The sequence below is a fragment of the Eucyclogobius newberryi genome, unplaced genomic scaffold (genome assembly GCF_026437365.1).
Source record: "Eucyclogobius newberryi isolate DKJ021-1_F unplaced genomic scaffold, fEucNew1.0.hap1 SCAF_7, whole genome shotgun sequence".
Taxonomy (NCBI): Eukaryota; Metazoa; Chordata; class Actinopteri; order Gobiiformes; family Gobiidae; genus Eucyclogobius; species Eucyclogobius newberryi.
In genome coordinates this window covers 20,322,056-20,334,578 of record NW_027316389.1, presented here as the reverse complement: position 1 = coordinate 20,334,578, position 12,523 = coordinate 20,322,056, and the positions used below count along the sequence as shown (strand labels likewise).

The 12,523-nt window shown below is 42.1% G+C and overlaps 1 protein-coding gene across 1 annotated transcript in view; it reads left to right on the top strand.

The window, feature by feature from the left end:
* The window catches only part of immp2l (inner mitochondrial membrane peptidase subunit 2), a 154,196-nt gene that overhangs the window by 16,935 nt on the left and 124,738 nt on the right, over positions 1-12,523 (top strand). Inside the window, exon 2 of the mRNA XM_072435875.1 lies at positions 9,917-10,050. Coding sequence (XP_072291976.1) covers positions 9,919-10,050 — 132 coding nt within the window. The 5' untranslated portion in view covers positions 9,917-9,918. The remainder of the gene's footprint in view (positions 1-9,916; positions 10,051-12,523) is intronic.

Sequence of the window (12,523 nt, the reverse complement as noted above, 5' to 3'; positions counted from 1 at the left end):
CTCTTCTTATGGACTCTTCTTATGGGTTATGGGACTCTTCTTATGGATTATGGGACTCTTCTTATGGGTTATGGGACTCTTCTTATGGACTCTTCTTATGGGTTATGGGACTCTTCTTATGGGTTATGGGGCTCTTCTTATGGGTAATGGGACTCTTCTTAAGGACTCTTCTTATGGGTTATGGGACTCTTCTTATGGGTTATGGGGCTCTTCTTATGGACTCTTCTTATGGGTTATGGGACTCTTCTTATGGGTTATGGGACTCTTCTTATGGGTTATGGGACTCTTCTTATGGACTCTTCTTATGGGTTATGGGACTCTTCTTATGGGTTATGGGACTCTTCTCATGGGTTATGGGACTCTTCTCATGGGTTATGGGACTCTTCTCATGGGTTATGGGACTCTTCTTATGGGTTATGGCACTCTTCTTATGGGTTATGGCACTCTTCTTATGGGTTATGGGACTCTTCTTATGGGTTATGGGACTCTTCTTATGGGTTATGGGACTCTTCTTATGGGTTATGGCACTCTTCTTATGGGTTATGGCACTCTTCTTATGGGTTATGGGACTCTTCTTATGGGTTATGGGACTCTTCTTATGGGTTATGGGACTCTTCTCATGGGTTATGGGACTCTTCTCATGGGTTATGGGACTCTTCTCATGGGTTATGGGACTCTTCTTATGGGTTATGGCACTCTTCTTATGGGTTATGGGACTCTTCTTATGGACAGGGCTGGGTATCATGGCCAATTTCCTAAATCGATTCAATTTCGATTGATAACGTCCTGAATCGATTAATCACGATTCGATTCAATTCAATCTGCTCTTAATGAATGAAAATGGCTCAACTGTACAAAATACAAATGTACTTTATTTTTTCTTTTCACCATAAACTGGTTTTAAGTGCAAACTTGTAAATTGGACAGTTTAAACTTCAGCTGTAAACAAAACTGTCTCAAGTCTCAAAAGTACAATTTTGAAACATAAAGTAGTTTTTAGAGCTGCTTGTGAGGCTCAGTTCAGTGTGTTCGACGTGCATCAGCTGCATTTTCTCCACTGCACCAACCATTATTTGTAGCGTTGCCCGTCACGACTGCTGGGTCTTTGCTGGTCAGCCCCCCACTCCTGTATGGCCCCCTACTCCTGTATGGCCCCCCACTCCTGTATGGCCCCCCACTCCTGTATGGCCCCCGTCAACATATTAGCTATATTATTAGGGAGTGTCTACAGAGCCGCGACACACGTCCGAAACTGCCATGTTATTTTGTGCCACGGCTCCTGACCACGCCGTTTTAGACCGCGCCGAGTTAAGGTCAGGGTCAGGGTTAGGGTTAGGGTTTAGGTTTAGGGTAGGGTTAAGGTTAGGTTTAGGGTTAGGGTTAAGGTTAAGGTTAAGGTTAAGGTTAGGGTTAGAGTTAAGGTCATGGTTAGGGTTAGGGATAGGGTTAGCCATGAGGCTATATGGCAGTGCCGTGGTTCCTGAAACTGCTGGGCCATTTGACCGCGCTGCGGCTCTGCAGCCACGCCCATATTATTAGCGGTGTGGCTCGTCAGGAGTACGGGTGTGTAAATCTTTGCAGGCAAAAGTTGCGACGGCTTCTGTTATCTTTATGGCCAGCGGAGAATCTGCTGGTAATGTTAGTGATTCCCTCAGTTTCATTTTGTTTTGCCCCGGACGGCTTGTTGTCGGAAGCTAACGTTAGCGTAGTGTGATACCTGGTCAAGTGGTTTCTGAGGTTTGTAGTATTTCCACAATAACTGACCTCCGCTTCGCAGATTTTGCAAACCGCTTTGGTTTTATCCGGCTCTTTGTTTTAAATCCGAAATGGTTCCAGATGTCAGACTTTAGTTGGGACGGCTCGCTGAGCCGAGTTTTACCTGCGTCATGCATTGACAGGCGAACGTAAACGCGCCACTGCTGCGCCACGCACAAGACTACTGGGGTTAACTTCATGGGGAGAAATCGATTAATTACATCGTTCCAAAATCGATTTAATTGATTTTTTTACCCAGCCCTACTTATGGACTCTTCTTATGAGTTATGGGACTCTTCTTATGGGTTATGGGACTCTTCTTATGGGTTATGGGACTCTTCTCATGGGTTATGGGACTCTTCTCATGGGTTATGGGACTCTTCTTATGGGTTATGGGACTCTTCTTATGGGTTATGGGACTCTTCTTATGGGTTATGGGACTCTTCTTATGGGTTATGGGACTCTTCTCATGGGTTATGGGACTCTTCTTATAGGTTATGTGGTTTAGATTTAACCGGCGGTACTTGCACATTAAATGTGCAAAAACTGAATTTGGCTGGGTACCTTCGGTTTTTTCGTACTGAAAAAATCTGGAACTAGGGACGCACATAAATTTTTTTTCTTTAGCTGATAATTGGAGGCCTTCGTGGTCGATATTTTGGTTGTTTATTTGTTTGTTTACTGTACGAGTCATCATTGGACCATGTTGCGGTACAAGAGTAAATGTTAGCCCCTTTGCACGTGTGGAGTTTGCATGCTATCCCCGTGTCTGTGTAGGCTTCGGTTTCCTCTACAACATGAAATAAAGATCAATGAATAATAAAGATCAATACATAAAAAAATATGCAGAATGAAACCCTTTAGTGGTTAGTTTGCATCAATAAAGATGCAGTTGTTTATATGTCTACAGCTCAATTCTTACCGTATTGCAGAAAAACAAACAAAAAATCCCCACTATTACAATGAACAAGTAAAGTAAATATATATTACCCCCCCCAAAAAATATTGTTCCGTCTATGTTTCTAAGTCAATGTATTAATTATCGTGTCAGGCCATCAAACTTTAAAGTCTATATAGGTTTTCTGCTATTGTAGTTGATGGGGAAAAATTGAGTGATGCACCCAGATGCAAGGGTGACCAGCATTTAACGTTTCCCATTCCACCTTGGCAAAACCTCGCGCTCTCTTGTTTGTTCCAAGGCCGTCTCTGCTTTGAAATTCTCAGCAGAACTATATATTGGATTTAGAAAAAAGTCTTGTCCTTGTATCAGAAGTGTGTCCTCGCCTCGGTCGCACTTTGGCATTTGGCATTTAGCGGGCGTCCTTTAGCTTTGGCCTTTTCCTCCAAACACAAACTGTCCGCCTCCAAAGGACACGCCCGCTCCGAGAGGCTCCTGCCAGGCTTTCGCTTCAAGATGCAGAATATTTTTGTCTTTCCTGCTGCGCGTCGCTTCTTTGCTTGAAATCTGATGTTAATTGGCTTGTGATTAAACAGTTTGCAGATGATCAGCTGGTGCGTCTTAGTCGACATGTTCTAAGGACTAATCCCGCTGCAATAAAAGCGTATGGTTTTACTGCAGCTGCTACTGTGGTTTTAGTTCATTCCCACCGAAGTCGAAGAATTTGCGACTACAGTCTTGGCTGATTGAGTTTATATTTGAGTTTATATTTGTTGGCGTATAGGATTTGTACCAGATTTAGCTTCTGTCACTTTTCATCTGCATCCAAAGCACCTTTTCCACTTATTTTAAACACAAAGTCTGTTTTGTAGTCCTCAATAATGTGTGATATAATGTTCCCGTCAATTCAGAAACATCAAAAACTGTCGCCTTGTAGGTCTTTGTTTTGCAAACCAGATTTAACAATTGCTGATTGTATGTTCTCTCTGTGATTGGATTTTTTAAAGTTTGCCCTCCTGCACTTCTAATTTACATTTAGAGGTCATTTTAATCAGGCTAATCAGTACGCGGTAGTTATTAGAGCCAGACTTTATTTTGCTGTGTATTTACTGTAATTGGTAGTAGTAAAAGTACTATTATTTTAAGTTTCACATTCGCAAAGTCAGTGGGTCGTGCAAACATCAAGGCTGGCTTATAAAATTATTAAATAGCAATTATTAGCAATTGCTGGCCTTTGAAATAATGTATCGACATGTACAATAAAACACATTTTAAAACATATTCAGTAAATACTACAGGTATTTGCAGATATTGGATTTATTTTCTTTATAATGCAAGGGTAAAGATAGTGGTTGGAGGTGTTTTAGCGCTGTTGAGAGAGGCTTGTTGTGCCCTTTGTTTCTCACTCTTCTGGAAAGCAGGCTCTGGCACTGACCTATCTGTGTTTTTCAGTTCAGTAATTACAATGTCCCGCTCCATAAGCTTGTCTTTCATCTTTCCATGACTCTAAAGGCGTCGGAAACTTCCTGTTAGAGTTGCACTTTGTTCTTTACTGAAGTATTATAAAGATAAAGTGTATATATCTTTGTGTGCCTGTTGTCGTATGGAATTTCCGCAAACAAGCGGTGGATCTTTGTTGTCCTCGTGCACAGTAAATAACCACTGTCCTAATAAAGGCATCTGTCCTTCACTCCAGAATAATGACAATCCACATATTTTCAAAGGCGGCGACATAAACCGACACAAACGCACATCATCACAATCAAATCAGCTCCGAAAAAGATAGAACAACCGTCGAGGATCCAAAGATTTGAGCCGTCTCATTCGGAGGTGACCTGACCCCCGGAGCCATGTCCCGAGGCCTGACTGGCACGATACAGAGGCTCCGGACCATCTGTATCAGGAACCTATGTTATCTATAGACAATAACAACATAGGTAGATGACATTACATTTTTCCATTACACTTGTTTTGATCTTTAAGCTGTTTTTCTTTCTTTTGGAGAGTAATGTTAATCTTTTTCAAGTCTTTTTCTGTTGTTTTTCTCCATGACTCTTTTGACGTTGGCGAGTTGCTGTTTGAGCCACACATGGGCCTGTACGGTATGGAGGATTTCGTGTGCCAAAATTAACTATGGAGGATTTTGTGTACCAAAATGAATGCTTAGATGCACAATCAATCAATTCATGAATCATATATGTCATTAATACATTTAAATTGCCCAATTAATAAATTCCCGGTGTCAGAGCAGCACAAACATGACCAGAGCTGTGCGGGGCCGGCTGCTCTCTTGGGCTAATGCCTCGTCCCGGACAGCGAGACGATGAGAAACATGTTAAGACACTTTGCACATCGTCGTCCATTTGTGTGGATAGTCAGTTAGTTTATGAGGGAATGGACCTGTGCATCGCGGCTGCTCCTCTCTTCAGCGAGGGCAAGGAGGTGCTGGAACATCTGGGTTTAGTCCTGGTTTAGAGACAAATCCATTGAGGGAGTCATTGCTTTTTTACTGGTAACCCCGTGTTAAGCTTTGTCCTCGGACCACATGTACAAAAGTTTGCCGCTGATGCTTGACCAGTGCCTCATGTTTTCTTCGCATTACAATTAAAGCAGACAAACAGCACAGAATCCTCCTCGGTGCTATCTTCATAATCACACTACACAGTTCAGGTCAACGTGTGGCTCACTGTGCTAGCATCTCTTTGATTTTGTTTTTGATTTTTTGATTTTGTAAAGCTGAGTTCAGTTTCACTGTGTTTTACAGTGTTTCTACCTGACTATGGTGATTTAAGATGTGATGCTTGATTGAATTTACTTTGCTTTACATTCATTTTGTTGAGTACTTTTACTTGACGATGGATTATCTCTACCATTTCTTCTTCTTCTCCTGATCTAACCTCCTGTATTCTTCTCTCACTTGGTGACAGCTGCACTTTGATGCATTAGCCCGAGCTCCGCTGAGGAAAACCTCTTTGTCAAAGCTCATTTGTCTGGTTTGAGTGTCTGATTTGAGTGTTATCCATCCACAGTGTCCCCAGCTCCAAACGCAGACGTAACAGGAAACGACAGGTCAGCTTATGGTGAAATGATTACAGTTGATTGGTCCAGATGCAGGAATGAACTTGTGTTTTTATATCAACGTGTTGGAGAGGAGTGAGGTCCAAGGGAAAAACACATAACAATGTTCTGTCTATTTTGTTCAGCGTTGTCCTTTGGTAATTCTCTGTAGAGGTGGAGTTTAGAGGTGGGCGATGTTGACCTTGATATATTTTAGCATTATCCCAATAACAGTATTCTAATATGTCCTCACAGCGCATCAGGAATGTGCTAAAATGTGCCTGAAAAGTATCACAAAACATAAATTGACTACACAATTACACTAGACATTTTCATCAGCTCTTATTGCTGTCATTTTAAAATCATTTTATATACTCAATATTCAAATTTTGCATATCCTCAGAACAACAATTGCGACATTATACATTTTTCAATACATCTTTCACCTTTACTGGAGTGGCCAAGGTCACAATTTAGATTTTTCTCATGATTCTTTTACACGCTTCTCCTGACAGTTCACTTCACTGTTATTGGCTGAATCCACCTGTTAAGAAAACGGTTTAAACCGTATTTCTGAGTGTTTGCGGTGATTTAAATGTGTTACGTATCACATTTGTGCTGTATAGCTTCCCAAAAAATTGCTGAGATGTACATTTTTGTCATTCCGCACCCCAGACCAGAGTTTGTTTTAATACTACTTGGTCATGTGAGATTCCTGTGACACTGTCAGCTGATTTATACAGGTTTTGTCTTCTTACCAATGGAAGACTGGATTAAAGAGGCAATTAGCGTACAAAAAGGTGCCCACAGGACTGTAAACCATGACGAGGGGGCTTTTTTTACTATCACACTGTCCTGTAGAAGTGTCTTGCCACCAATGACAGGAAGACAGTGCCAAAACCTTATTACCTTTGTATTATCTAAGCATTATTAGTATTATTATAAATCAGCAGACAAAGACGCGACATAGCAACAACACGTGGCTACTCAGAAGAAGAATTATCAGACAAATGTAAAATGAATCATACAAAAAATCTTTTTGTAGCATTATTTTTTACTATAAACGATATTCACATTTTTTGTCCTCCTCTAGTTGAGACTGTCAGGTAGAACGAGCTGGTCTGAATAAATCATCTTTTAAAGTAAATGAACATAAACTCATTGGACTGTAACTCCAGGTATGTTTTGGATCAGGAAACAAAAAGCTAAATCGAGTCATTTTTAGCACAATACTGGACTTCTGGACTTCTCACTGAGTTGACTCATAATGAACTGACTTGAAATAAGCTTAAACCAGGAGCCGCTGGGCTTTGACTCTTCAATGTCAAAGCAGAGTTTTGCTTTGATGATGATTCATTTTCATTCATTTTATTTATTTTTACAGGAGAATCCAATGAAAAGAGTTGTCTTTTTCTGTTAAAACACAAAATAAACAACAAACAAACACAGGATACTAAAACACACATAAAACATTCAATAAAATCACAATATGAGATCAAATTATATAAATCAAGTGTATTGGCATCTAGTTCTTTAAAATCATTAAAAGGCATACAATGATTGAATTTAAAAAGTCTGTGTTTTGTTCCACGGGGAGGGAGGAAAATTGTTGAAAGCCTTTTTTCCTGTCAGCTCCATTTTTCAGCTCTTGTACGTGTTTGTTGAAGATGATACTCGATGATACTTGTGTTCTTTGTGAAGTGAAATTATGCAGCGTAATGGCAATCTGCTGCTGTCAGGAAGAGTTGTTCTGCTACAATAGACCTGGCTCCCTCCGGCACACGGCCGAGGAGAAATATGAACTAGCCCAGCAGGAAGATCACTCACCTAATAATACAAGGTTTTTGTTCTGTTTCTTTTATTTAAGGAATTGCTGCTGAGAAATCTTTGTGTAATTGTGCTGAAGCCACGGGAGTAATGTAAAGAGCTACAGTGGGAAAACGACTTTGGCTTCATTAGCTTTTTTAAAGTGAGATAACTGCTTGCACAGGTTTCCCGAAAGAACTACTAAAAGGTTCTTAAACTACGGTTAAAATACTGACGAGGGAGAGGATATGGAGAGGCTGACAAGGCTGATTGTTCCACTGCAGAACCGCTTCCTTGACGCTAAATCAAAATCTAGCACTTGTCAAAAAACACTCGTCCATTCACTCACCACTGTGCGCAGACACTGGGGACAGGCTTTTAGATAGAGAGCCGTCTTCCCGTATTTTTAGACAGGGTATTTTAAAATGTGGACAGGCATTTTCGAGTGCAGGGACGGCCATTTTATTAATAAATCTTAGAAAAAAAGGGATTATTATCATCAAATCGGGCCGGGAAGCGTTTGACAATAGTCCGCCATTACAGTTTACTGCATGCTGCACGCTGATTGGTTGACGAAATTTGTGTGCTTGGCTCTGATTGGCTGCCGAGCCGGTCCGCAGAATGCCGAAGCTAACCCTAGATGTTTTTTAGGTCGAGTGCGGGATTGAAACCGCCGACCTTCTGATCAGTAGATGAGCACTCTTCCTGCTATCGCTGCCCGTTCAAAGTGATCGGGAAAATGTAGAACATTCAGATGAAAACCGCAGGCCGATGGGTGAAGCCTCGCAACGATGAAGAAAGCAACAAACTCAAACATTTCAGAACGGCACGTCATTACCATTCGCCAATGCACACAGCTTGTTATTTTAAAGTGGGCAAAACCATCTTCTTGTGGCTTTAAACGGCTTTCAAACATGATATTGGCCACCTAGGGATGAATATTTCGCACTTTCTAACTGAAACTTATTTATTTTCATCACACACTTGACAAACTACACCTCCATTTTCTCCAATGAGGTGTTTAGGCCTTGGAGCACCCTCTGATGACAGCAGTTTGAAGGAACAGTGAAAAAAGAAACAAATGCTGCCCAGGACGACGTGAATGCAGTGCTAATAGAGCCGCTCGTTTGTTGTCCACAGCAGAACATCGCTGCTTGTTTATGTTTTTTTATTTTTGAGTGATCAGCAAAGATGACCTCGTAAACAGATTCAATGAAGTTGATTTGAATAAAGCAAAAATACAAGCGCAGTGAAGTCTTTGATGAAGGGACGGTATTATTTCTGCTCAAATAGGTCTGTATACGTCCATCACATGCCACACTTTAAAAGGATCAGTGCGTCGGTCTTCTGAGAGCAGCGATGTGCAGAGCGTGTTCGCGATCGACTGCACATCTGTCAGACGGAGCCCACTGCGCCTCTGCTGGGATCGAACGCTTTAACCCTCGATGTAGTGAATCGCTCTGTGCGGCGGACGGGACTTTGGTCAGATCTGTGTCTCGGCGCGGTGGTCCAGAGGGTGACATTATCGCGTTCAGCAGAGCAATGATCCTCTGCACCAAACAAGCAGGGGCTGTTTAAGGACGCCAGAGGCCAAGAGTTCACAGCACTGGAGCCAAACAGTAGGAGCAGGAGATTACACGCCCTTCAGATCACATCACATTTGATTTAATTGAGCTGGACACAGGCAAAATGTGTCAATTGAGGCAGCAAGTATTTACGGAATAGAATGTCGTTTGCAAAGAACAAAATGTCATTTTTATTTAATTGAAAAATCTTGCTGTTTTATGTTCAAACCTTTAAAGTCGAGGATACACTGCACGCGTATAATCGGCTTTTCTGTTTCTTCAGCACCACACATTCTTGGGACAGTTTTGGATCGTTTGAAAGAGCCCAAGTTCAGAGAAACTGTCAATCTGCTCTTTCAAATTGTCTTGTGAAAACCTTACGTTCACCATGCTCATTTTGCACGGTAAATACAAGCCTTTTCAGGTGGTTATTTTCACTGTGGACCTGTGGCAAACGCCTTCCTTTCCTAGAACCATGTTCTTGTGAAGTCCTTTTCCGTGAGCTAAATTACCTGTGTATACAACCCTGCCCTTGTCCCAGTCGTGTTGCTAACATACGTTGCCGTCACATGCTGTGTAATTGTCGACTGCATGTTTCCTGAGTTGTTTTCTATTAGCCCCCTGCTGCTGCCGGCACTGCCTCCCCATTGAGATCAATACAGTTCTCTCTGGCACCATACAACACTGTAGAGCTGCCTCACCCAGAATTTACACCAGCCACATGAAACACAGGCAAAGCTCATAGACTGTATCAGTCTAAAGCTGAATATGTGCATTTGACATTCTATGACGTAATCTAATACTCTACATGTCTTGTGTTTGTGTTGTTCTGAAGCCATGGCTCAGGCGCGGACATCGAGGAGGTACCTGAAGGCCTTCGTGAGCGGGTTCTTTGTGGCCGTTCCTGTGACCGTGACGGCGCTGGACCGACTGGCGTACGTAGCCAGAGTCGAAGGAGCGTCCATGCAGGTGAGCGCAGTCGAGGTTTAACGGCAACACTTACATCGTGATACAAGCGGAAACCGAACAAGCGTACATCGGTTTTGTTATTTGGTTGCATGGTTCAGTGCTTCTGCTGCTCGACCGACGGTTGACGCTTCTGCAAGTGTTGCTTCAAACTCAAATATCATACTTAGAAAAATACTTACCAAAATACCAATTTCAACTATAAAAGTCAAAAACAACGAAAGAATGTGATTTTAAACCCAAGCTGCTAGTTGTTTTTGTAAACCGAAACATGTAAGATCACATTTTCTTCTTTTTATGTGATTTTGTTGTAGAATCTTTCTTTTTTTTGGATGACCTTAGATCCTATGACTTCGATCACCCATGACTGGTGACCATGGTGCCATCACCAAAATGTCAATTATTTAGCTCGGTGCATTCAAACAATATAAACGGCCAAAATGATGAAAATCTCACATAACATATTTATGCTTTAACACCACAACCTGCCAAGAACAGAACAGATTTTTAGCATAATTGTATGGTGTGAATTCAGCTGACTCTGAAAGCCCACTTAAGAGAATGCACCTTGTCTCCAAAGAGATGGCATTCCTCCTTCAGTTGAGAAGCGAGGGGTCAGACATCCGGGTATCAGAACTTAACGCTTTGCTCGGCTTGGCAACCGCGTGCAAAAGGGAAAACGTTAGACTCGCAGTCCATAGGAAAGCAGGCAAATACTGAACTTTGGAGATTGTCAAACAGACGCAGTGTGATGGAGTGTGAATATAAAGGCAACCCTTCTGTATATTCCCCCAGCAAGTCACAGATAACTTAAAATACTGCAGTTAATGTGTCATAGCAGCAAGTTTTAACTACTGATAGTGATAATCTCCACTTTGGCGCTGTTTAGTTCATCGGGCATTTGTACGCAAACTAAACAGTGCCAAATTAGCTACAGATGCTAAAGTCAACAACCTGAATCCTCACAATGGTTCTGGGCTTGACTATAAAGTCTCTGCTTCACACGCACCAACAAGTGTGACCAATTTGGAGGGGAAAATAAACCATAAGACACAAGCAAAAGACTTCAGGAGAGTGGAATATGGACCTGTGAGAAGGCCGGGTGAGTCTTCTTTAGCTTTGTAGTGATTCCTGGTGTTTTATTCCATTGTTGTAGTGCTATTTGGGCTCATAGTGAAGTGGCTCATTACTTTCAATTGTAGTTTGCCCCTTCAAAAACATGGAGTCTGGCGTTGCTAAGCACATGTTGTAGGATTTGTTTTCTGCTGACACGACTCCGACCCTGAGAATGTATTTTTGTAGAGCAATAAAAACACTTTTTATGCATTTTATGCAAAGCGAAACATTCTCAACGTTTTGTTGCACTCTCATTTTGCAATTAAATGCTAAAATCGAGTCTGAGTTCGTGGTCCACGTATGTAAATAGATCAGATAGTCATATGGTGAAACACTGTGCTCACACTGATATACCTCTGTGTTGCCGCTCTCCAGGATAGTTATTTTGTGGGACGGATAAGATATTTCTGTCAATTACCCAGCAACCCAGGCGTGAAATGGGCCTCCTCGTCCCATTTAATGAAATCGGCGTAGTACTTTTTGTGTCACGCCGTTGTGAGATAATGGAGTAGTCGTTGTTCGGGTGGATATAGTTTGAAGATGAGGCGGTGATAAAGCTGTCAGATTCGTGTGTTAAGACAAGACGCCGGAATCGCAACACCGAGGAAGATATTGCATAAAGCGCAATAATTATCAAGAGATAGATCACCGCAGTGCCATACGCAGCTCTAAGGACTGTCGGATCACGTCACGGCTGTAACGTTACGTAGGACCAGCGTGGACATGTCCCCCACCAACGTTTATGTCACCCGTGGAAGGCAGGTCACGTCCAGACAGCAAGATTCCATACGGACAAGTGAAAAACCACCTTTCTCTCCTCTTATTTACTTCCAATGTGTACAACGACAAGCATTACCGGATAGAGTAGTGCAGGGGCTAGTAAAACGGGCCAGTAAATGGGCCAGTAAACGGGTCGGTAAATGGGCCGGTAAGCTTCTGTTTAGAGCTGCACAAACGTTAGATCGCTCCTTTCCCCGCCGTCACTTCCCTGAGCGCTTCTTTGAGGTGTCACTCGTTCTCCTTTCATTTTTCTGTGTCTCTCTGTGGATGGGTTTCGGAGCTGCCCTGAATAAAACAGGTGCGCCAGTGGATCAGGGCCACTGAGGACAAATTACAGCCATTCAGCCTTCTTCTACAGGTTCCAAGCAACAAAATGTTCATTTGACAACAATCAGCCTCGTTCACGGAGAACAGTGCAAACTAACTATTAAACCCCATCATGCAACCAAGAGGAAGAGGCAGCGACCTGGTAAAAATGTACATCTAAATTGAAATACACTTTGGAGGCAAACTTCTGCATTATTGGTCTTTTAACTTTACTTCACTGTCCTTTATAGGCAGCTGAAATCCCTGGACACAT